Source organism: Leptosomus discolor, chromosome 5 (genome assembly GCF_034619465.1).
Source record: "Leptosomus discolor isolate bLepDis1 chromosome 5, bLepDis1.hap2, whole genome shotgun sequence".
NCBI lineage: Eukaryota > Metazoa > Chordata > Aves > Leptosomiformes > Leptosomidae > Leptosomus > Leptosomus discolor.
This window is the reverse complement of record NC_141395.1, coordinates 69,505,277-69,530,202: the sequence shown is the minus strand read 5'-3', so window position 1 is coordinate 69,530,202 and position 24,926 is coordinate 69,505,277. Positions and strand designations below refer to the sequence as shown.

Genomic DNA, 24,926 nt, shown 5'->3' with positions numbered 1-24,926 from the left:
GCTGAAGAGGGTTAAGATGCAACACGCTGAGAGTGCAGAGGAGAGTAAAGCCCGGAGAACTGATCCTACTCATTTGAGCCCCTGCAGTTCCTTTCCCAGCTTGGGTTGCTCTCCCATCATATATGGCACCTCTGGAAAGGCCTGCAGCTTCTCAGTGCGTTGATGTTTAGCTCTAGGCTCTGTCTGTTCCACACATATGATGGCATGTGTGTTTCAGGATGACAGCAGGCCAGGCTGTTCTCCTCTCCTGCTTTGAAAGTCTGTTTGCCTCAGGGAACCAAGGGTGCTTCATTCCACCTCCCTGCACTCGGCCTGTTGACTGCGGGCTGGCTGCTGGGCGCAGAAGGCAGCACTATCTCTCATCGAGAAGGCAATGTCTGATGTCTTTTTCTCTCTCCCTCACTTCTGAGGCAGGATGAAGTCACTTGAACAGGACGCTCTGAAAGCCCAAATGGTTATTGCCAAGTCCAAGGAGGGGAAAAAACGCAACACGCTGGAGCAGCTGGCAGAGGCACCTTCACCTGTTCCTACCCCATCACCAACACCGCTAGAAGGTACTGTACAGCTATCTCTGAGGAAAAAGGTTAATGCTTCTCTGGCTTAACTTGCTTGAAAGCAGAGCTGTTGAAAGCAATTTCCTCCTTCAGCCTAGATTAGAAGGTCCTTTGGGGCATATGACAGCTCACAGGGGATGGGCCTGATCTACAGAAAACGCGAGCAAACATCTGAGGTGTGGTTCCAGGGAGCCAGAGTGGAAGTAAAACCAGCATCATGACTTTCTAAAAAAACAGGAGAGAGGCATTTGTTCCGAGAAGGCAGTGTCTTTCCTGAGTGTAGTCTTTCATCACACTTAAATGCTACTAAATGGAAGGGGCAGATTTGGGGGAGTGTTACATGCAACGCAGCCATTCACTAAATTCTGCTTTTCTGTCATCTTTCACAGATTGCAGTCCCAGAAACGTCACTTCACCGGGAAGGCTGGTATGACGTACTTCTCCTTGCTGTTGTTATCTTGCCTATAATCCTGGGATTTCCCAGTTACTCAGCTTGGGTGCCTCTGGGCCACGGGATCCTTACTTAAATCCTTAAGCCAGGTCTGGCTGCACGATACACAGAACTGTGAAGAGGGCATATTGGATGGAGCTCTGCCATGCCCATTGCTAGAGTCATCCCCCCTTTTTTTTTTGCAACTACGATGTGACATCTGTTTTCTGTTTCCCTGTTTTACTATTTCATCCTTTTCTTGGTTCTTCATCTCTGTGTTCGAAAAGCCTTTCACTTCAGAGACTTCGGCCCCTTGTTTCCTCAACAGCATAAAACTTCAGCTGAAATCAGCATTTTTCCTTTTTCTAAGCACTGTATAAATGCGACAGGACATGTTGCAGAGAACTGTCAAAATTAGTAAGACAGACAAACAGAAGAGTGGGAGTGCTGCACAGAGAGGGGACCTGGTTTTGCCCAAGGTCACACAATACAGCCAGCTCTGGATTGAAATCCTGACTGTGCTGCAGCCATCAGGAATCTTGCTGCAAATTTTCCCACAAAGAGAGCTTTCCTACCTAACTTGGTGTGCGTGTGCATTTTACTGGAGCACATAATGTTTCCTCTGCAACTTGGAACCCCTGTCCTGACACCAGAACAGCTGCAGAGGTGCCTCATTGTCAGAGGCTGTATCCAGGCGCTCTTGGCACTGAGAACGACGCTCTGCCTCTGCTTTTGTCTCTGCACAGATTGCTCAGCTTGCTGCTGGTTCTCCATCTGTTTCTCTCCCCTTACTCTCTCTTCTCTGTTTCTTCTCTTTTGCTATCCCTTCTAGTCCATGTCTGAAAAGAAGTTTGACTACCGGGAATTTGCTGCTATTCCTTCCTCCAAACCTGTTTACGAAATCCAGGTATAAACTGCATGCTGAACCATCTATTAGACTGGTTAGGGCTTGATTTAATGGAAGTCCTGCACGTGAAGTGATGACTTCCAGAGCAGAGGTTGAATGATTTGAGGAAGCCCTTTTCAAAGGCCCTGCCTGTGGTGGAGGCAATGACTACCAACCAGGCTGTATTAACTGAGTGTTTATTGGACACTTCAATCAAGTGGAATTATGAAAAAGTTGGTCCAGGTGGTTTTAAAATGAATGACAAGGGCTTTGGAAATACAAAGCAGCTGCATCTTCACCTTAATTGAGCCTGAATTATTTTTAAGTGAAAGATGAGAACTAAAAGGGAAGAAAAAACTATAGAAATGGTTGGCACCAAATTGCAAATTGGAGCAAATGTTAATTTCGGGCTGGCCTGTATCCAGCATCCTGCCCCAGAAGCAGCTGTGGTGACAATTCCCATATGTTGTTACTCTGCTGTAGGTGAACTGTGAAGTAATTGCGTGGTAAGAGAACACCAAGTTTGGAGTGTGAGCACCATGGCGAGGTGGTTCTCCTCCCTAAAAGAACCTCATTTCATTTAAGCTGCTTTGTCAGAGAATCACAGAGCAGGTGAGGTTGGAAGGCAACTCTGGAGGTCACCTTGTCCGACCCCTCTGCTCAAGCAGGGCCACCTATAGCCAGTTGCCCAGGACTGTGAACTGCCTTTCTGTTAGTGTCTGGGTTAGTCATTAACTAGTTGCATTTGTGACAGCTGATCTGAGCAGGTACTGTACGTCTGTACGGTTGGGGTTTTTTTAGGGTTTTTTTTTAGCTTTATGTAAAGAGAAGCAGATACCTACAGTTACGTTTGTGTTGTGTGTGGAGAGCTAGCAAGTACTGACGTGTTGGGCTTTAACCTGCTGTCATGGCACAAAGATCCCAGGTCCAAGGTGTCCTCCCCACAGCCAGGCTGACTTCAGTAGAGTTGCTGTTTGAGGATTCTCAGGCAGTTCTACATTATCTGATGCGTATTCTTGGCTGACTCCTTTCGCTAGTGGTATTGCTCAGCCCTTGGTGGTCACTCATCTTTTTCTCTAAGAATCCCTTCCCTTTTGGGGCGTACACCTCTGCAGGTCCTGTACCAGGTGAGCTAGGCTGGCCCCTCGAGCCCCAGCGGCAGCTCTGGGCTACCTGAGTTTGCCCAAGGCTCTGCTGAGGGCACCGTGCAGCACTGACTCTTCACGCAGCTGAGAAGGTGCCTCCAAAGGAGACTGCACCTCCCAATACCATCAGGCACTTCCTCTGGACCTCTCTCAGCAGCGCAGTGATTAAGAGGCTGTATTTGCTCCTGGCCATAGTCGCACAGTTACACCACCGGCTCTGGATCAGTGCAGTGCAATTCGGCTGGGCTGTGTTTCTCAGCAGGGCACACCAAAGTCATCACACCCCTGCGCGTTGCTCTTGCATGACTTCTGCCATACATTTGCTTTATTTCTAAAGCACTGAATGGGCTGAGATCATCTCTCCCTCTTTCCTGCCTCCTCCAATTTTGCTGCTTGCACAAAATAGGCAGGTTTATATGGAAGTGAAGGCTTCTTGCACTCACAGCTGTGAAACTTCCCTAATGCTTTGCATATAAGTGTATAGAGCCAATGTCCTTTATTCTACAACTAAAGAAAAAGTAAGCTACGCTTCACCTGTGCTCTTAAGCTGAGCAAGATGACGCCTAAAAGATAGATTTGATCAGTAGCGGCCAGAACTTTCAGATGAGTTTGGCATTATTAAACTTGCTGAATACTGAGCTCTTCTGAAACTCAGTTCTTGCATCTGTGTAACTCAGAAAAGTGTTGAGCTCAGTTTAAGTATTATGTGCAAACCTAGAAAGAGTAGTAGAAGTAACCAATGCAGCCACTTTTGAAGTAAACTGAATACCTCAGAGAATACTTTGACCTTTCTATCCTTGAAGCACTGTACACAGCTAGATTAAATTCTCTGTTTCAGCAGAGTAAGTAGGGCTTGGGACATTTATGCCTATCCCCAGAGTAGTGCTGATGTTCGAGCCACCTCAGTTTCATGACCGTGAGCAAAGTTGCTTTCTCATGGTGTTGTCAGATGATACACGGACAGCTCTTGCTGTTGGAATGGTCTTCATTTTGTGAAGGCTTTAAAATTAGCAGGAACCGGTGAAGTTTCATGATTATCACTTTCTCCAAAGCTGTCTCTGCCATCTGTTGGGACGTAACTGCTTCCTATCCCACCTCAGTTCTTTATACACACCTCAGTATAAAGAAGAAAGTTGATTTTGCATAAGAAGCTGGGCCTGGGAACAGCGCAGATGCAGAATTAGGATCCAGGACTCTCAAGGAAACGTAGCTTATGTTTTTGCTCTCCTCCCATGTTTCTACTCATTTCCTATAGTCTTTATGCTTTCTGCCTTTCGTGTCACTTCCTATCCTCTCCTCCCTACGCACAGAGTAAAAGGAGGAGAGCTCTGATGGGCAGACGCACGCCTCATCCCTCAGTTCAGGCTATGGGCTGCTTGCCTTTGGCACGAAGGAGTAATGTTGTAATCGTGCCTTCACAGAGGGTCGTGCCCCTGCCCTGGCTGCTGTGTTACCAGCACCTTTGAGGGCAAAAGGTTCTCTGTAGCGTGTTGGGAGGCTGGAGGTGGGCAATTACATGGCACTAATGTTACAGAGGTGGATGCTCATGTCTTCTGTTCTCTTCCAGTCACCAGATGCCGCTGATGACCTCAGATACATAGATGACAGAAATAACTCAGGTAAGCTCATGGCCAAAGGAGTCGTGTTTGTACCACTTGCTTCCCACCCCAGTTCTAGAGGGTTCCCCTTTGCCTGCTGGTGGAATCAGCCCTGAGAACTTCACTTCTGGCTGCTTGAAGCAATGTCCTATCTTGTCCGTTCTAGAGTGAAACCTCCAAACTCGCCACGTTCAGTTTTGGGTAGGATATTTGCATTGTGCTTTACCGATGGCTGACTTGCTGAGAATGGTGTGTGATGAGCATGCCTGGTTTTCTTCCGGTTTTGTGTTCTGGAGTTAAGAGCGGTCGTAGAAGGTGGGTGGGATGTTTTCCCATCTGTCACCTGCTGTGAGCAGATAATGTCTGTTGTTTGGGGTCTGCTTTGTGCCCCTGTTGCTAGAGCAAAGGATCTTGCTGTCGGCAGCAGGCAGCTGCAGATAAATTCATCGTGGTCTAAGACTTGAGAGCCTGTGGGTGCTTGAGTACCGAAGTGACTCTCCACATCTGTGCTCGTGGATCTGTGTGCACGATCACCTAAACAAACAGTAATTAAAGCTTTGGCTGCTGTATCACTTCAGGCAGTCCTAGCTGTGGTATGTCTTTCTGTGGACAACTCTAACAGACAGGCTCAGACTATCTCCCACTTCGTTCTGGGTGGCTGTAGTAGTGTGGAGCCTGCCTGCTCCTTAGTAGTACTTCGGTTTCCTTCAACAGTTGGTGCTGGGTTTTTTCCATCTGTTTTGCAGGCATTTTCCCCCCTTTATTTTACATAAGGAATAGTTTCTCTCTCTTTTATCTTTGCAAATCTCTCTGAGTAAAGCCTGCTCTCCAGACAGCTGATCCATGTACGAGCCATTTCCAGAAGGAGGTTCCGCTGCAGAGATACTCCAGAAAAACTTACCTTCCCCAGAACAGTATCTGTTCTTCATCCCTCAGAGTAAACCTCTCAACCCTGGGCTGTTCTTTTGAGGTAGTCCATTCAGCCAGTGTCTATAACTCGGAGTCACTGGAGGGTCGGGTAATAATCAATTGCTCAGCGGCTTCAGACCTCACAATTGCCTGTCATTGGTCTGTTGGGCCCTCAAATAGAATAAAAGCCGTAAAGAAAGAGTGTGGTGCTCTATCAAGAGCTTTTTAACGCCGTTCTTAGTCCTTAAGTAATCCTTAAGTACCACTGCATGAGGCTGTGGTGTGTGTGAGGCACCACAGAAAACGCAGCTTTTCCCAAAATCAGTTTGGAAGGGTAGCAAGTGAAGATGTGATTAAGCTCTTTTGGTACGGGACAAAGCTCTCAAGTTGTTTTTTTTTAGACACCCCGCTCCCCCCCAACCCCAGTCTCATTCTTGCAGGCCGTGTAGCATTCCAGCCAAACATACATACTTTTACATAGATTTTGGAAAGTTACAACATCTGTATGAGGAATTTGAAAAGATTCCTACTTTTCTGCATCAGTTTCAGGCTCCTGCTGGGCCTGCTTTCCTCTGTCTCCAGATATCCTTCTCAGAACACATGGAGAAAATATTTAGAATAAAATATTTCTCTGGGAAAATACTTGAGAATTGGAGTGATTTTTACTTGAATTTTTCTTTACCATAAAAGGAAAAGGAAGGGAAGCCCGTTACCAGAGATGGAAGGAGCACATGCTGAACTAGTTCAAAACAACACTGTGTGTACTCTGCTCCCTCTCTTCCAGCTTCATTTGCAACTTCCAGCCTTTCAGGTGCCAATTGGACGTATCCTGTCAGTCCTTTCACTGCTGTCTGGATTTAATACAGCTTTAAAGAGATCTCATTGCTACACTGAGGGACACCTTTTCTCTGTCCACGTCTAGACACACTGGGATTTTAACCAGAATTATCCTTGATCATGGAATTGTGGCTTTTTGATCATACGGTAAACTCATAACCAATTCCTAAACTTCATGCTAGAAAAGCATTATAACAGAAACTCCAAGGATATCTCACTGCTGACTGCAGGAGGGCATTAGCATCTCTCTCTGCTGAACGTCTTTCAAAGCACACCATTTGCTTCTTGTCCATTGCAGATGAGCTCTAAGAAATAGTTCTTTCTATTCTCAGGTCTGCCTTCATGGTCATTATCTTTTAAATGCATTTGAAAACCTGTATTCCAAGGTTTTAAAGAGGCCATGAAGTTACTGAACTACATAATAGCATTATTTTTAGGGTGGAACCATGCTATGTGTTTGCTTTATGATGTAACTTTTCCAGACCGCTTAGGGCCAGAGTCTTTTGCTTTCCAATCCTGTAACCATCAGGTTTCAGAAATACACCCTTGATCGCTTTGTACTGCACTTGTTACGGTACGTGAGCAACTGCTTTTGTCCTCGTGTCTTTGTCCTCTTGGGATGTCTGATGTCTGCAGCAACTGACACGGGAAAGGTGCCTTTTTATTCTATGCTGGACTAATCACTACTGTGTTGTCACGTGTCTGGGACTCTGCTCAGCACCTCCCGTGCGCACGGGAGTGAAAGACGATCTCTGCACCGTCTTGTATTGTGAATTTATCCCCATCTAGCCTTTTTAGCCACTTCTCGACTCCAAAGACTTGCATCCACCCTTTTGTTCTCCAGACTTCATTTTACAGATTCTTTCCGACCAAAAAGCCAAATTTTCTTGAAACTGGTATCTCTAGACCCATACTAGTTGCAATGCCTATGCTCTCGTCCAGTATTTTCTGATTTCTCTCATGGGATAGGGAGCACGTACTGGTTCAGAATATACCAGTATCCTGTTTGGTTGGAAGTGAGTTCTTAGGGGAAGACTGTAAGAAATGGAGAAAATGAGCTTGCATAGATACATATTCTCAGTTTTCTGTAATCACCTATTAAGTAGGCATGTCTTGAGCCGGCTGTTGTATCTCGATCGTCAATGGACTGAGCCTCTATAAAATTGTCTAGATTTTTTTTTTTTAATCTTCCCTGACGCTTTGTGGCATTGAGTTCCATAATTAGGCATTTTGTTTAATTCTGTTTCTTGATCATTTCCTTAGGTCTTCTGGGATGCCATGAGTAACCATGTCTTACTCACTCTTTCTGTACCATTCCTGTAGGCCAGTATCGATCAGTTGTCTTTCTTCCAGGCTGAAGAATTCTAGTTCTTCTTTGTGGGAATCCTTCCCATATCCCTCAGGACCTTTATTTCATCTGTGGCACTTTTAAAGCAGAAAAGGAGAACAGGGCTGCATGCTGTATTGCAAATGTAGGTATATGATGAGTTTATGCAATAGCAGAAGGTGTTATGTATGTTCTCCCATCTTTTCTGATATCTGCTCCTCAAAAGTGAAATGGTATTGCTGAGAAGTGTGCCAGTGTTTTCAGAAAGCTCCCCCTAATGACTGCAGAATCATGATCTCATTTTAAGGATGTTGCATTTTATACGTAATCGGGGTTATATTACTTTTATTGAGCTTAAGCACCATCTAATAGTGTGAAAATAAACTTACTAAGTCAGCATGAGGTTCTGGCTAGTGCCATATCGTGATGCGAGTTGCTGGGAATGCCAAGGAAAGAGCATAGAAGAACAGCAGCATGAAGGGATTCCTTCCAGAGTACCACTCCAGTAGTGCAACGGCCTGTGTTTTAGCAGTTTCTAAGCCAGAGGCCTTTAATTTTAGAGTTGTTTGTTTCTTGAATCTATTTGCATTTGCAGTAAATTTGCAGTAAATTCACCTTCCACATCCTTGCCCAGTCAACTCTGTAAAATCCCGATACCCTTTTTCGTAGCTGAGCTTCATTTGACTGCCCTGGCGCACGCCTTGGTATCAGCAGCGGTTTCTGCTCACTGACCCTCAGCTGCTCTGTGTTGCGATAGCGGGTCGTATCTTCCTGCACTTTTTCTGTGTTTTAACTACTTACTTACCCACTAAAGGATGTGTCTTCTCATCCCGTGGCAGCTTGTTTTGGTTCAGAGCTTTGGCTGAGGAGCAGTCAAAACTCTGGGGTTTGTTTTAAAGTCCAGTCTGCTGTGTTGAGATCGCTTAACTTGCATGTTTGATGGCTCCTCTGGCAAATCCTAGCCTAGGAGGGTCTAAAAGGAATGACTTCCCTCTAAGCCACATTGATTTCCTCCCCCACCCCACCCCCCCATCTGGATTTTTGTCTGCACCTGCCCATGCCTTCCTTTTGTACCTGTCTGCCTTGTTTGGAAGTCGTCATCTGACTGACCTGTACAATCCTTGGGCCCTTTCACGATGTCAGGTTTGTCACCTGCATTCATTTGGTTCCGAGGCCTTTTCAAACGACAGGTCAGTGCTACAGTTCGTAGTTCAGGAAGGATTCGGCGTTGTAACGACTGCTTATACTTCGGAACTGCGGCGAGGGGGTGTTGCATCTTGGAGTCTTGGCTGTAGGGCGGAGGGCGGGCACGGGGTACCGCTCGGCAGACTGCGCCCCTTTGGTCTGATGTGTCCTCGCAGATTTCTGTATTTGAGGTTCTCTGCTGCGTTCACAGACTTCAGAGGGGCTTCCCAGGAGCAAGTTTGCACTTGAAAGGAAAAATCTGTGGGTTTCTGGAAGTTATTCCTCTCTACACAAGCAGTTGAGTAGTTGCTCAAGCCAAATCCCCACAAAGGGCAGATGTTCCAGGTGTGTCAAAGCACGTGGGATAAGCTCTACCAGCTCCTCTCAGGAGGGTAGGGAGCCACTTTAGGTGCAGAACACCTCCTGGAAGGCCTGAGACCGAGTTAACCAAGTCTGCCCTGCCAGAGTATCCTTTCTGGTGAGTGCCTTTGGTGAGGGAGCCAAGTCGCAGTCTAAATTTGCAGAAAGGACTCAGTCGTGTAACTTCAGCATTAGGCACAGCCAAAATGCACGCCTCTCATAAGCTGTGGCGTACCTTACCGGTGGGCGTGCTGCTCTGTTGACCCTGGTGAAATGCTCGGAGCACGAGCATACACCTGCATCCTTTCAGGATACTTGATTTTTCCGAAGGCTTGGCACTGCCAGTAAATTTCAGTGAAGCGTGGTGTCAGGGGCAGGTGTCTTCCCGCACTTGTGACTTCCCTCCAGAATCCACGGGAGTCAGTATGAGAGCTACAGATCACCCAAAAGTTCCGAGCACGGGATTACTGTAAATCACTAAGACTTCAGTGCTGTCTCCCATTCAGCACCTGGGTATACCCTTATGTCTCTACTAACTCTATCAGCTGTATGCTTAACCTAGCACTTTCTCTTAAAATCCCAACTTTTCTTGTGTACGCAGTTCCCCAGGAGCAGGATGGGCAGCCAGAGGAAGAGGAAATGTTAGTAACACGTGACTCATCAACACCTACTTCATCAGCACTTGAAGAAATGGCCCTGTACAGCAGCAAACGCAAACTCCGACACAGCCGGCGCAGTTTGGAGGCTGCAGTCCCGACGTAGGAGATCCGATGCACCTGGGCGACGGAATAGCCCGGCACAGGGCTGTTGAGCTTCCTGTGCTCCAGGGACAGCACTGGACTGCCCACACTGCTGCCTCCTGGACTCTGGATGAGAACTGAGCACCCCAGGGAGCATCGTGGTCAACTAACTTCCTTTAAGGCTGTGAACCGCCCTCTTTTCTCACCCAATAACGCACTGGGGCATGTCCTAAACAAAAGGGGACGACAGTAGACTTACTGATGGCAAACGGAGAGGAGGTGTGGGTAGGACAGTGGGCAGCTGCAGCTCGTTCGCCTGTAAATATAGTGTTTGGGGGGAAGGGTAGGACAGGGAGAACATAGGAGTGTGAGAGTGTGTTGGGCTCCAGCTGTTATTTCCTCAACTTGGACTTTTTAGTGGTTAATATGGGAGCTTCTACTCTGGTATGAATTAGAAGGAAGGTCCAGCCTGCCTTTCCTCCTATTTAATTTCTTTTGCCAAAAAGCATCTCCATCCACCTCCCGCACCGGGTCACCTCACTTTCTTTTGGGAGTATGTGGAAATACGTAGCTTGGAGGCAAAAAAAAAAAAAAAAAAAAAAAAAAAAAAAAAAAAAGAAAAGGAGTTTCAGTGAAGTGCCTCCCTCTGACACCAACACCTCTGTGCTCAAGCAGGAGCCTACACCAGCTCTGTGCCACATGCCTCTGTGAGTGCAGCAGTCTGTCCCAGGTAGGAAGTTTCTCCTGCCAGGATTTTGTGCTGTTCCGGGAGACAGGTCCCGCCTGGACGTACCCGTAACTGTGTGTCCGCTGCGCTGCCTGTCCGGGGAGGCCAGCTGTACGTCCTCTGTCAGCACCACGACTGAACTGGTGAACTGGGGCAGGAATGGGAGAGGAGCCGGACAGCGGTAGCAGGAGAGTAGCTGTGTGCATGTGTGACAGCAGTAGAGAGCGGGGTAGCTGGGGATTAGGGAACGGTGGCAGCCATAGGAGGTGTACGCAGCAGGTAAGATAGTGGGTTAGGTTTCAGGCAATGGGGAAGGGTAGGAAGTGGCATTGCTGGGGTCAGGTTAGGAGTAACTGGGTCTTACAGGTAGGAGGATAGTAGTGGGTGAGCCCACTGTGCCGCCCGCTAGCGTGAAATGAGACGTAACGTTACGGGGGTGCCCAGCGTGGGGCTCTCGAGCGCCTGCCAGGCAGGGAGCACAGTGAAGCAGGATGGGTCTGGCCTGTACTTCGCAATAACTGTGCACGTCTGCTCTTTGCCAGCTTCTTGGCTTCAGGCCCCTCTCCGTGTAGAACAGGGAAAATACGTGCTTGTCCATGCAAGAGGAAAGGAATGAAAACGAAAAAGAAGCAGGGGTGTGATCCCTGGTTTCCATGAGTGGAATGAGGGCTGTGAACAGATTCCGTATCAAGTGAGCTCTGCAGATGTGGAGGAGACAGATGCTGCTTATAGGTCTGAAATCGGTCTCTGCTGCCCACTACTGAAGTAAAACATCTCTTTTCTTTTTTTTTTTCCTTTTTTTTTTTTTTTCTTTTTAAATGCCTCCAATAAAGGCGAAAGGTGTCTGAGCTGGGCAGTAATCTGATCTGTCTACCCCGATATATTGGTGCTCTCTGCTGAACCCCTCTAGCAGTAAGACCAGAGTTGGACCTTAAGCCTTCCAGTGACTTGAAGTGGCTTGGGAGCGACAGGCACTTCTGCTTGTATATTTGCTGAATGAAAGAACTGGATGCAGTTTCTTTTAGTTGAGAGTCTCCCTTCATGCCAAATCCAGTGGATCATTTTAACTGACTTAGTATGTTTTGATTTTACAGAGCTTTGAAGGGGGAACTCTGATAATCTTGAACTGCAGCTATGGCTGCTTCCATCATCAGCAATTTGAGCTTTTCCTTTTAAAATCTAATTTTAGCATTTGCTTTTTAACAACAGCAATTTTGGAAACAATCCTGGATTGGGTTTGGTGACTAACTTGTGATTCTTTTTTCCTTTCCCTTTGCGGTACCTGGTGCCAGGCTCTGGGTTCTCTCCCGTTTTCTCCTGAGAGACTCTGAGGGAAAATTAGCGCATCAAGACTGTAACTAGTGAAATTTGTACAACCAAAGAAATCTATTTTGTGGTTCAAGGATAATAAAGTTTACTTTACATTTTAGAACCTTTAGTTAATGTGGTTTGCCCTGTGTGAAGTCTGCAATTCCCTTACCAACACTTTGGTTCTTACTATTAGTCACCCTATAATCTAGCAAACGTACTAGTGATTTTCCTGGTTTTGTGTGCAGAAAATGATCACCTAAATCAATGCCCACTGCAGGAATATCAAGAAGAGCATGTGCTACTCATGTAAATTTGGTAGAAAACTGGCATCTGTGATGAAAGGGGAAGAAGAGAACCTAAACTGGTAACTATTGGCTCACTCCTGGGGCGGGAAGGAGGGGAGCAGAGGTTTCTGCTCCCGAGAAGCTGTAGTAGTGGGGAAAGGAAATGGGGTCAAATGGGCAAGATACGTGCAGGATACAGGGATTCAGTTACTGACACCTGTTTAAAAAACAACATCCTGCTTAGTCCATCGTGTAGAGAGGGAGGTAAATTCAGGAATGAGGAAAGCAAGCTGTGCCGTGCTGTGCAGTTACAACCTTTAAGAGAGGTACTGATGCGAAGTGCAGAGAGGCTCTAATTCCACCCACACGAGGGGCTGATTAGGCACAAAGTGCCCCTATGTGCTGTCGTGCCTGGGCCTGTGTCAGCACAGGCTGCCCGACGTGGTGGACCGGTCCCGTCTGCCGCGGCTGAGCTCTGCAGTGACAGCTGCTCCAGCCCCTCGCCTCATGGGCGGGGGTGAGTTCGTGGAGCACCAAACTGAGGGCTTTGGCTCCATTTGACCAACTGCCAGGGCCGGGCGGGGGGTGTCTGTGTGTGCCGAGGAGCTCCGGGACATGGGTCAGTAGGTGGCTGTTGCAGCAGTAGCCTGAAAGCAATGCACAGCCTATGAAACACAGTGATACCGGCGAGATCTTGAGCCTCTGGGCTTGCTTTACTCGGCTCTGCTTAAAAATATATTTTAAAAATGCTATTTTGTTTACATGATTAAAGTTTACCTGGTAAAAAACTTAACACATTTCATGTAGCCCCAACAAGTTTTCCTTAGTCTGGATCAATGGATGGCCACCAAGATGTGCCGGCACAGAGAAAGGAAAGCAGACTCGGTGGGAAGAGGGCAGAGTTCGTTCTTCTAGCGACGGCATCATGCTAGAGAGACCTTGGCCCCATTGTCCATCCTTTGCAACTGTCGACTTGCAGGTACGGATGGAAAAGGGACCTTGGTGTGTCACATGGTACCACAGGAACTTCTTTTAGTTCAGCCTGGAGGGTTCAAGAGCATAAAGTGTAGGCTTACACAGACATGTTTCACAGGTCCTCTCCTATAAAATGGAATTAAAAAAAAAATCTCCTTTTAATATATCTTCTTTTTCTCCCCACTTAGGCTGTAGTTTTCTTGGGCCGGTTTTACTGCTTTGTGCTTATATATTACCTCACAACCGAGCCATGATTAGGACTACACAATAGTTACCACTTTACTTTTGTCTAAACACATTCTCATAAACATCATCAGCATCCTTGTAAGAACTGAAGCAGGTCATTAGCATAACGTTTCTCAGACAAAAGCACATAGTAACATACACATCCCATGAAACCGCCAGCCCAAAAGCCTCCCATCACACAGTCATCCATTGCACATACACTGCCAGGGGGCAGGGGGAATCCACACCCATTTTTCTGCAATCGAGATTTCCCCAGAGGGTCCATGTTACAGCCCCCATTTCCAGTTAGGGCATGGTCAGGAGGACAGAGAGGATGGAAGGTGGCCCAGAAGTCTTAACAGCAAGCATACTCAGAAGAGTTTCAGAGCTAGAAAATCTGCCCAGCTGCTTCACTTCTTACATGATGACCCTGCTGACGAGAAGCAGGGAAATGGGGCCAAATTCCAAAGGCTCTGTTAGATGAAGGTCCAGAAAAGGTGTTCATACACGACTGTGATTTATGATGGCTGCTCAAAGTATCCACAGAGCTAGCATGCAATTGCCTCTGGTAAGGTGTTGCTGGTGGTGTAAAGACTGAGAAAGACAACCAAAAAATATTTTTCAGAACTTTATCGCTTGCCTTGGTTTTTAGGTGTGCTGGAAGGATGCTCTTATGTTTTCATTAACTTAGGAAACTTATTTAGGGTTTTAGGGTGGAGGTTTTACTATAAATAGGAACAAAAAAAAAAAAACCACCAAAAACCAGAAAAAACAGTTCAGTGGTTTGTCTTGCTAAGAAAAACATAAACCAGAAATAAAGTGTTCTGTACCAAAGTCCGTAACAGGCCCCAAACAGCCTTCCTGACTGACAGAGACCTGGCATCACAGAGATGCAGCCCTTTCTGGTAAGAGCAAGTAAATGTCCCCCTCTTTGCCATAAGGTGCCAGTTCCCAAGAAGTGACAATCAAATCAGTCATGTGTGAATTTTTAAAAAGTTACAACATGCCTTGAAAAACATTCTTGCTTTATGAGACGTAATAAGTAGAGAGATAATGAATGATTCTTGGAAGGCGCGATGGAAGGACTACACTCATGATTTTTAAAGATTTGATAAATGAGAGGATGATGTAGTTCACATAGATGCACAAAATGTTGAGTTTGATGAGACAGAGACATTCAAGAACTTACAGAACTGAATGAAGAAGAGTTACAGGAAAATTAATTAAAGAAATTTGCTAAAGAGCAGCAAATATAAAAATAGAAGACTGAAAAGCATCAATAATGGAAACAGGGACACAAGTATGTACGGGAGGAGTAGGAAGTTCGGTGAAGGAAGCTGGAAAACATACTCGTTTTCCATTCAAACAGTTAGTTCCCAAGTTTAATTTATATGAATTTACAAACTTGCTTAAGAACACATCTATTGGTTGTAAAGGGGAACAACTGTAGTAACATCTTAATGAGAAGGGTTAAATGATCATGAATAGAAATATTCAGAAGGTTTTCCTCTCCTGTTTTGTAGGCATAATATTAATCTTTCCGCAGGACTTGAAAAATATACATTAAAAAATACGGCTCAGAATGACCTCTACTGACAGAAAAATGAACTGCCACGTACAGTTCAATGGATGGGACTCAGCAGAAGCTGAGTTAAGGAAAGCCATAGCGCTTTTTCCACATTTAAAAATGGAATATCACCTTCCTTGGCCAAGGCCCACTCCAGCTGTCAAGATTTAGTTTAGCATAGAAATACAGCTTGGACAGACACACGGTTTAGTCCAAACATTTTCAAATGCACAGCTCATACTTGTTCAGAAAGGTTTTACACAACACAAAACTTTAATTTCTAGGAAAAATTTCTTTAGGGGAGAATCTCCTTGTCATGAACGCTTTAAAAAAAGAAACACCTGAGGAAAAGTATACATAAACAGAAAAAGAGAAATATAATGGTGAGTTGTTTAGAATAATTCATTGGATGCCTTAAAATGTATTAGAGAAAAACTACTGGATTAGTATTGCACTGAATCAAAACAAAAATAAAACCTGCTTGAGAGAAGACATGGAAGAAATCGCAAAAATCCCACGTAGAATGATAGGTATTACTAGCCAGCATTGTCAGGAGATGGGAAATGAATAATTGACATAAACCAGTAATAAAAATTGACAAACCAGCAGTCTTCCAAAAAAAACAAGGAAAACCCCCCTTGAATATAAAAAAATCATCAGCAGGGAGCTCTCTGTGAGAGGTGCTCCAGTCGCTCCGTCACCCTTGCGGTCCTCCACTGCACTCTCTCCAGCACCTCCGTGTCTTTCTCAAACCGAGGGGCCCAGGACGACACCACGCTCCAGGCGTGGCCTCACCAGTGCTGAGCAGAGGGGTAGGGTCACCTCCCTCGACCTGCCGGCAGCACTCCTCCTCATGCAGCCCAGGAGGCCATTCGCTGCCTTTGCAGCAAGGGCACGCTGCTGCCTCAAGTTCAACTTGGCGTCCACCAGCAGCCCTAGGTCCTTTCCTGCAAAGCTGGCTTCCAGCTGGTGGTTCTCCAGCACCAGCGTGCGTGAGGTTACGCCTTCCCCGGTGCAGGACTTTACCGTTCCCCTTGCTGAGCTATAAAAAGTTGCTGTTGGCCCATTTCTCCAGCCTGCTGAGGTCCCTCTGGATGGCAGCATGATGCTGGTGTACCAGCCACTCCTCCCACTTGGTTGTCTTCAAGCTTGCAGATCACTGATGAAGATGTTGAACAGGACTGGGCCCAGTATTGGCCCCCGGGGCACACCACCAGTTACTGGCCTCCAGCCCGACTTTGTGCCACCGATCACCAGGCTCTGGGCCTGGCCGTTCAGCAGTTGTCAATCCACCTCACCCTGCACTTCATCAGCTTTGCTATGAGGGTCTTACGGGAGACCGTGCCAAAGGCCTCACGGAATGAAGTCCAGGTAGATGATATAATACCGATGTCCGAAGACAGTTAACTACGCCATCATATTTATTAAAGCAACAGGCTAAAGAAAAGCAAAAACGGAGGGCAAGTGTGCTAGGCCGTATTAAGAGACATAACAGAAGTCCAAGCGTGATTCAGCTAAATATTATGACACCGAAAATTGATCTCAGATTCACTGACTGTACATTGCTCCGGGCTACAACAAGAGACACCCATCTCATACAGTGGTACCTGAATTTGCATGTCTTGAGCTGAAACCACTTATACATCTTATAGCCTTAAGGAAAGAAGATGTAAATTCAAAAAGGCAGGCAGAAGGGATGTATATTAGCCAAAGTCAGCGGACACTGTAACAGCAACAATTACTACCAGTTACTGACTCAGGCACAGGGGCAGCCCCAGTGCTTCTGTCAGAAGCAATTCCTTAAGCTTTATTAACAAAGTGGTCTCTCTATCACCACAGTCAGTGGTAATCTAAATAGATTAGATTTACAAGCTCCTTTGATATTGGAGCCAGGTCTGTCCTGTTGAGGTTTCTTAGAGCAATGCTGTAATGCAGCAACAGATCTACACTTTTATTTTTTCTGAAAAATCTTGTTAAGAAATCCCCTCCTCAGCACACACACTGGAGCAACAGTTCTGGATGTTAAAGCCTCTCAGCTGCTTTCACTTTAGGAGTCATTCTTGCACTCCATGATATCCAGCTGAGAATATCACAGCAAAAGTGATTTTCAGAGCCCCTGCACGAGGCCAGCACAAACAAGTGTGGTCTGGCACAAATTCACACTTTTTTTCATATTAACCACTTTTCCACTCTCTGAGAGGACAGGCAGAAGCAAGCAAACATGCCTCTGGTTGTTTCCCAGAGAAGAAACAACATTTACAAGTTATTTAATTTCATTTGTTTTGGAAGGAAAAAAAAAACAAACCAAAACCCAACCAACAGACAATAGTTTTGGAAGGTCTTTAGTGGATACCACTGTTCCCAGCGCACAAGCAAGGTAACCAGTAGACTTTCCTACACAGATGCTTGCCTATATTGCTCAGCTAAGCAGCTCTCAAGTATTATGAATCCATCCACATCATAACCACAGGAAAGTAACATCTCATTAATTTTGCAGAAGCTGAAATAAATGACAGGGTAATGGTTATCTGGCCAGAGCAGGCTGAGAACTACAGAAATGGGTATCTTGCTGCACTGCGCCACTCCATTCCAGTCTCATCAGTTCCAACAGAAAGGGGCAAGGCTGAGAGCCAAGCGCCTGGCTTACGTTACCGGCGTTCACCATATTCCTTTGTGATTATCTCATCATCTCTTCATTCAACAATTTTATCTGCAGCACTCACTCCAATATTTAATTACAGCAGAACGCTGATCTCGTTTCACTCCTTTATTGCATCTTGCGTACAAACCTCAGTTGAAGAGAAGGAAAAAGAAGTACAGAAAGTGGGGCGAGAGAGAAGGCCTCATCCCCTGCCTTTCCTCCTCTAACTATAAGACACCCAATACTTCATTTGCAGTGGGCTTGTTAAACAATCAGTTTTTCTTTCGACTGTTACTGCTTTCAGGAAGGATGCTAAACAAGGCCATCTGACCTGGTTTATATAAAGAAAACAACTGTGGTGCAGAAAACTGGCTGATGGAGCAGTACCAATGTAGGAACAGAGCTGCTGAAACTCCATACAGCTCCCATACCTATTCTTCCTTCACTTAAATTTATAATGACCCTTTTCATTCTCCATCACATGCTGAATTTTCTGTGCTAGAAAAAAATTAAATAGAGCTTCTATTCAAAACACATTGCATCCTGAGTGACAATTTAGCAGCCTGCTGACACCACCAGAAACATCACGGTTTTCAGAGACATGGCTGTCTCCAAACTGAAAAGTATGAAGGCCTAGAACACTGATAGGATTTGAGGGTTTCTATCCTATGCCTGACGCGTTCCGCCCCTCACATTACAGTCCGACTCGAATCCAGTCAAAGTCTATGAAACTGTGAAAATGTAGGCTCGCACTCTGTATTTCACCTCACCTTGTGAACTGTACTTGGAACCAAATGACCTGCAAGCTTTTGCGTTCTCCAGATGTTACACCACTCATTCTCCAACAGAGAATGAGACCCATGTGTTGTCAACAGAAGAAAACTAACGAGGTGAAATACATTTGCAGAGTCCTAGTGGGAAAGCCATACTCTAGCCCAGAGAGGAAGGCAAAAAGCTGCCAAGGTCCCTGCTCCAAGAAAACCTCTTTTCAAGTCCCAGACCTAGTGAGCAGTTTCAGAGTGAGCATTTCAGCAACACGTACCATCCAAGCCTCTGAGAACTACAGAGATGGTGTTCACCACTGCAGGGAGGCCAAAGCTTGACTAGAGGTCAAGCTGGTGAGTACTGTGAAGGACAACAAAAAGGGTTTTTTAAATATGTTAACAGCCAAAGGAGGATCAAAGATAACATTGGTCTGTTACTTGATGAGGCCGGTCACCTCACAAATAGGGACGCAGACAAAGCGGAGACGCTCAATGCCTTCTTCGCCTCAACACCAGTGATGGGCCCTGGGACCTCTGGAGGCCGGTGTTGGCAGACCATGACTGGGGAATGAGAAGCTCCCAGCTGAGCTTGTTGGAGACTTGCTGCTCCAGCTCAATGTGCTTACATCTATGGGGCCCAACTGGATTCATCCCGGGGTACCGAAAGAGCTGGCTGATGTTATTGCAGGACTGCTCTCCACTATTTTTCAACAGTCTTGGGAGTCTGGAGAGAAAATTGTCCCAGTTTTCAAGAAGGGTAAGAAGGAAGACCCTGGTAATTACAGGCCTGTCAGTCTCACTTCAGTGCCTAGTAAAACAATGGAGAAGTTTATTTTGGGAGTTATTGAAAAACATATGAGAGACAATGCAGTCACTGGTCATAGCCAGCACGGGCTCATGAGGGGAAAATCCTGTTTAACCAACTTAATTTCCTTTCATGACAAGGTCACCCATCTAGTTGAGCTGGGGAAACAAGTAGATGTGTGGCTTTTTTGATTTTTAGCAAAGCTTGTGATACTGTCTCTCACAGTATCGTTCTGGACAACATGTCCAGTGTACGGCTAGGTAAGTCCATAACACGTTGGGGAAGCAACTGGCTGACGGGTTGGGCGTTATAGTAGATGGGATTACACCAGGCTGGTGGCCAGTCACCAGTGGGGTTCCCCAGAGCTCAATTTTAGGGCCAGTGCTCTTTGATGTCTTTACGATCTGGATGCAGGAATTGAATATACATTAAATAAGCTTGCTGAAGGTACTAAATTAGGAGGAGGTGTGGACTCTCTCAAGGGCAGAGAGGCCTTACAGGGAGATCTGGAGAGACTACAGAGCTGGGCAGTCACCAGTGGTGATTTAACAAGAGCAAGTGCCAGATTCAGCAGCTAGGACTGGGTAATCCTGGTTACGCACAGAAGTTGGGGGACAAGGGGCTGGAGAGCAGCCCCATGGAAAGAGATCTGGGTTGATTGCAAGTTGAATAGGAGTCAACAGCGTGCTCTGGCAGCCAGACGGGCCAACCGTCTCCTGGGGTGCACCAAGCACAGCACTGTCCCACTCTGCACTGCCCTGATGTGGCCCCACCTCGACCGCGGTGTGCAGCTTTGGGCGCCTCAGTGTACGAAGGACAGCAAACTATTGGAGCGTGCCCAGAGGAGGGCAAAGGCCTCAAGGGCAACACTTATCAGGAGAGGCTGAGGTCACTTGGCTTGATCAGCTTGGAGAAGGCTGGGGGGTGACCTCATCACCTTCCTCAAGGGGCACAGCAGAGGCAGGGGGAGCTGATCTCCCCTCTGGTGACCAACAATCTCACACGAGGAAACGGGATGAAGCTGCATCAGGGGAAGTTCAGATTGGACTTTAGGAAAACGTTCTTCACCCAGAGAGGCTGGCTGGTCACTGCAACAGGCTCCCCAGGGAAGCGGTCACGGCACCGAGCCCATCAGAGTTAAAGAAGCGTATGGACGACACGCTTAGTCATAGAGTTCAGTTTTAGGCAGTCCTGCAGGGAGCAGGGAGCTGGAATCGACCCTTAACGGCTCCCTTCCAAATTCTGTGGAGCAGCTGCCCTCCTGACGCAGCGAGCGCCGAACCACCGCGAACAGCCGGCTCAGCTGTTCCAAAAGGTGCCGAAGCCCTGGACGGGCCAGGAGCTACTCCTACGCCGCAGCCATGAAGTCTGCGACGGGGGGCTTCACCTGCCCGCACGCAGCACCCCGCTTCTCACCGCCAGCGCCCCACTGGCGGGGCAGGCGGCGGGGGCCAGGCGGCCCTCCCACAGCCCCGCCGCCGGCCGCCGCAGCCAGGCGGGGACGCGCGGGCTCGGGAGGGGCTCGGGAGCGAGCAGGAGCCGCCGGAGCTTGACCAGAGCGGCCCCCGCGGCGAGGGACGGGCCCGAGCCGCCGCCCCACGGCCCGCCCGCCCCGCTCGCCCCGCGTGAACCACCACGCGGAAGCGCCCGCCGCGCGCCCCACGGCTGCGGCGCGGCGCCGTCCGGTGACGCGGTGGTGACGCGACCCGGCTGCCCGCCGCGTCCTCGCCGCCGGCGCCGAGCTGGGCCGCGCGCCCCCGGCCCGGTCCCGGGGATGGGGGCGGGCCCGGCCGCGCCCCTCCCCGCCCCGCTGCCGCCGCGGGGGCCGGCTGCAGGCAGCGCGTGCGAGCCCCGGCCCAGCAGTTCCGGCTGCGAGCGGTGGCGCGGAGCCGCCCGCGTTGCCGGCCGCGCCGGCGGGACGGGCCACAAGGGTTCCGCAGCCGCAGCGCACGTCGCGCCTCGGCGGGAGCAGCGGCCGGCGCGCGGCGGGGCGCGGCACAGAACCCGCAAAACTCCCGAAGGGGGCGGGGGGGGGGCGTCGGGCGTCCACGGAGAAAGGGCGCGCGAGTGGGCGAGGCCGCGGGGGGAGGGCTGGGTGCGCGTGCGCACCGCGGCTCCCCGCAGCCGCGCCGCCACAGCCCCGATGAGGGGCGCGGCGGCAGCTGGATGCCGGACAGCAGGTGCTGTTCCTCGGCTACGGGAACCGTTTACCTGCGGTTCTGCTGAATTCTCGGTTACTTAATTACTTTAAACCAACATTCTTCTGAAACACGTATCCGCTGCTGAGCGATGCTGTTTCGTCTTTTTAGGGAGGACAGAAGAGAGGCTCAGTACCTCTGACTTTAAAATCTGTTAATCTCCTTTACGTGCTGCAATACGGGTTTGTATAAATAAAGTCCAGATTAGAAAAGAAAATGCAACTTTGGTAACTGAAGCTGGAGACTGCCAAACGGAGCCATGAGCTCTGGGCACCAGAGATCCACTCCTTCTGCCTTTGTGTGTGGGGAGGCCAGGCCACGCAGAGAGCTGTTTTCTACTAATCGGGTCCCGCTGGATGTTCAGCCACACTGAACTTGAATGCCACCCTGTCTGCACTGGGGACTTACCAGTCTAGTCACAGGCTACGGCCAAGTTACCTGATCACGGGAACTTTCATTCCTTAGGTCACCTCCTGCAGTTTTCCCTAGAATGAAAGGAGGGCAGTTGTAGCGGAACACTCTGGTAAAAATAAAACAAACCAAAGCAACACAACAACAAAAAACTCCCCATGCTGGTACCCCAAAAGTGCTGCTGTACTGACAGTGTGATTCCTCCTCTTTTCTTCCCTATCTAGCCCATTAATTTAAGGCAGTTTCCATTAAAAACCCAAACAACTTACAAACATAATAGTGAAACTATGCAAGATACATTCATGTTCCCACTTCCATAATTTTGTTCAGGTGTCCGTCCTGCTCATTAGAATAACACTGGATTTCTCCACAGCCATACTTGGAAAAAAAAAAACAACAAATTCTTTATAATAAAAAATTACTAAGGCGAACTGGGAGGAGAATGAAACAGGCAAGCTTGTGAAGAGACTTCAATATCTGTCAGCAAAGCGAGGCTGAGAAATCAAAGACTGGAGACATGAATTCTTCAGTGATATACAGAGCACGTGTTCACTGCGTAAAAAACAAGTTCAGTGCTGAGTGCCAGTTAGTACGTGTGACTTCTTGATACTAAGCTGGAATAAAAACAGGAAGGTCTTGTTCAACAACTTCAGACTAGATACGTACAGGGAGAAAGCAAAGCTGCACTTAACCCAGATAAACTAATATATACAAATAAAGCGCCTGGAACAGAGGAAAACCAGAAGTGGCAGACATGATTAGTCCCAGATGTTAAGTCAAAAGGAGCATTCACCATCTTTTCTTCCATTGTAAGAGTCCAGGGCATCTGCAATGCTAAGCTAAGCGACTCAAAGAACAAGATGAGTTACTGTGCTCCAGGTCCTGGATCACCTTGGCTTGTCTCTGGTTTTGGCGTCTTTGGGGCAGATAATGTATCTGTTCCTTGTGTACTGTTGGGGATCACGGAGGGCCAGCTGCTCTTTAATGGATGGAGACTCAGGGCCCAAGCATGACAATATAGTCTCACCAGTTGGGGTGGAGGGGGGGTCACCATCCAGGGCTCAGTCCCACGATGCCCAGACAATGGGAGCAGGGCAGGCCCGGTGACGACGGCAGACAGGGTCAGCTGAGAGTCCAGACCACTAAACAAGCTTGTGGTGACAAGGCAGGTCTGAGATCAAGCTGGGATGTCAATCCCGAGGCCCAGTGATGGCGACCAGGGTCTGACGCAGCTGGTGTCTGGGCAGGTCTCCAATGACAAGGCAGGTGTGAGATCAAGCTGCGTAGTCAGCCATGGATTGGGGCCCAGATCTGTGGGGGCCGCACCCAGGAACAGGCATTGCTGGTGCTGGGCTGGACACCGGTACTCCTAGGATGTAGCTGAAGCAGGACAGAAGGCCCACCTGGGCCCGTGGGCAGAAAGAATGGGTAAACGCCATAGGAGAGGCTGGTGAGGGCCATGAAGGCCTACCTGTACACTCAGGGCCCTGATATTTGCACTGGATGTTCATGTTTAGTCCCCTCCTTTCCAGTGTTTCTCCTCTGGATATTGTATGAAAATGTCCTTCCCAGCTGAGAATTATTCCATTGTCACTGCTCTCCATTTATAAAATAATGAGATTTGTGAGGCTCGGATTCTAATTCAGGTATGGATATGGTTAAATAATCTTAGGGAAATGAAAAAGATAGGAAGGAAGGCAACCAAGCATGATGGAACATGTAAAGCGAGATCACACACCATCCAGAAATACAAACTAGTGCATGCACTTTGTTCAGGGCAAAACACAAGTGCCTCCTGCAGGTCACCTTTAGTCAGTGTTTCGGAAAACGGACAGATCTTCTCAGCTAGTCCAAAATCAGAACTGTAGGGCCTATTCCATCCTACCCTCTACAACACTGACACTCTCCAAACTTTCCTTCTTTCCAGTTTCCCTTCTAGGAAAACTGTTAATTCCCCACAGGTAGAAAATTCCTACAGCACCCCAGCATATTGCTGTAGAAGGCCAGTGGCAACTGTCTTTTCTCAAGAATGAACACTAACCTCTTGGCTGGTCTGAGCAATGGCACAGATAATACCTTCACACAATAACAGAGACAATTCAATTACGAAGAAAAAGAGAAGTGAAATGATTGGAAAGGTTAATGGCAACAGTGCCACGAATAATGCCTTTCCACTAATGCCTTTCCAGTTTCTGCTTTCCTCCTAACTTGCTAACAAGTTTTCAGCTGGGACAGGCAGTGGACAAAATAAAGACAGAACTGATAGGTCCCTGAGGCCTGACAGGCGTACTGAGGGAGTGAGGACACAGTAAAAGACTGGTCCTGTCAGGCCAGCTTTTCATGATGCAATCCAGCCTGAAAAAATCACTGTTGAGAATGGTTCTGAATAACTGGCTTCCTGGCCACAGCTTTCACCTTGATCAGTTAGAGGCAGCAGTCCTTGCAAGCACAGGCCATCATTTTCTTCTGGTCCATTGTGATTCCCAAAGGAGAAGAATGAACACTAATACCCTGGAGGCAGGTGTTGATGTCTTCTCATGTATTTTGGCCATGTTCATACTGTGTTATGCCAACAAAAAACCCAAACAAACTAGAATTGGACTGGGGACAAGACAGCCTTGCATGTGCATTCTCATGTTATAATACAGTTCTTTCCTTTCCTGCCAGTTGTGCCAATGCAGTAGTTTGCAGAGCCATTATGTGAACTGAATCGGGAAACAATTCCAAATTTTAAGAAGTTCAAACCAAAATTTTATTTTAACAAGGTTTAAGGTGAAGTGGCAGATGTATAGGTGCAGCTGTTTGTTAGAAACAAAAAAATTCCAGGGAAATATAAGATGCAATCCAGTACACACCAATACAGAGCATCTTTATTATGGACCACCCAAGGAAAACCAGTAACATTTTTCATGGAATAATCATACTTTAAGCGGCTTCCTCAAATTCTGGACTAATTCTTTGTGTCTCTCTGGTCTGGTTTTCCTGCATTGATTTATGCATAATGTTGGCATCTCAGCTACTCAAAGTCATCTTTGTTTTCAGTGTTC

At 47.5% G+C, this 24,926-nt stretch overlaps 1 protein-coding gene across 4 annotated transcripts in view; it reads left to right on the top strand.

The window, feature by feature from the left end:
• The window catches only part of SCRIB (scribble planar cell polarity protein), a 102,927-nt gene extending 92,384 nt beyond the window's left edge, over nt 1–10,543 (top strand). For all 4 annotated transcript variants that reach the window (XM_086464954.1, XM_086464953.1, XM_086464951.1 and 1 more), the window contains 5 exons: nt 415–554; nt 944–981; nt 1,817–1,891; nt 4,583–4,634; nt 9,833–10,543. In XM_086464954.1, coding sequence (XP_086321080.1) covers nt 415–554; nt 944–981; nt 1,817–1,891; nt 4,583–4,634; nt 9,833–9,993 — 466 coding nt within the window. In that variant the 3' untranslated portion in view covers nt 9,994–10,543. The remainder of the gene's footprint in view (nt 1–414; nt 555–943; nt 982–1,816; nt 1,892–4,582; nt 4,635–9,832) is intronic.
• The last annotated feature ends 14,383 nt before the right edge of the window (nt 10,544–24,926 follow it).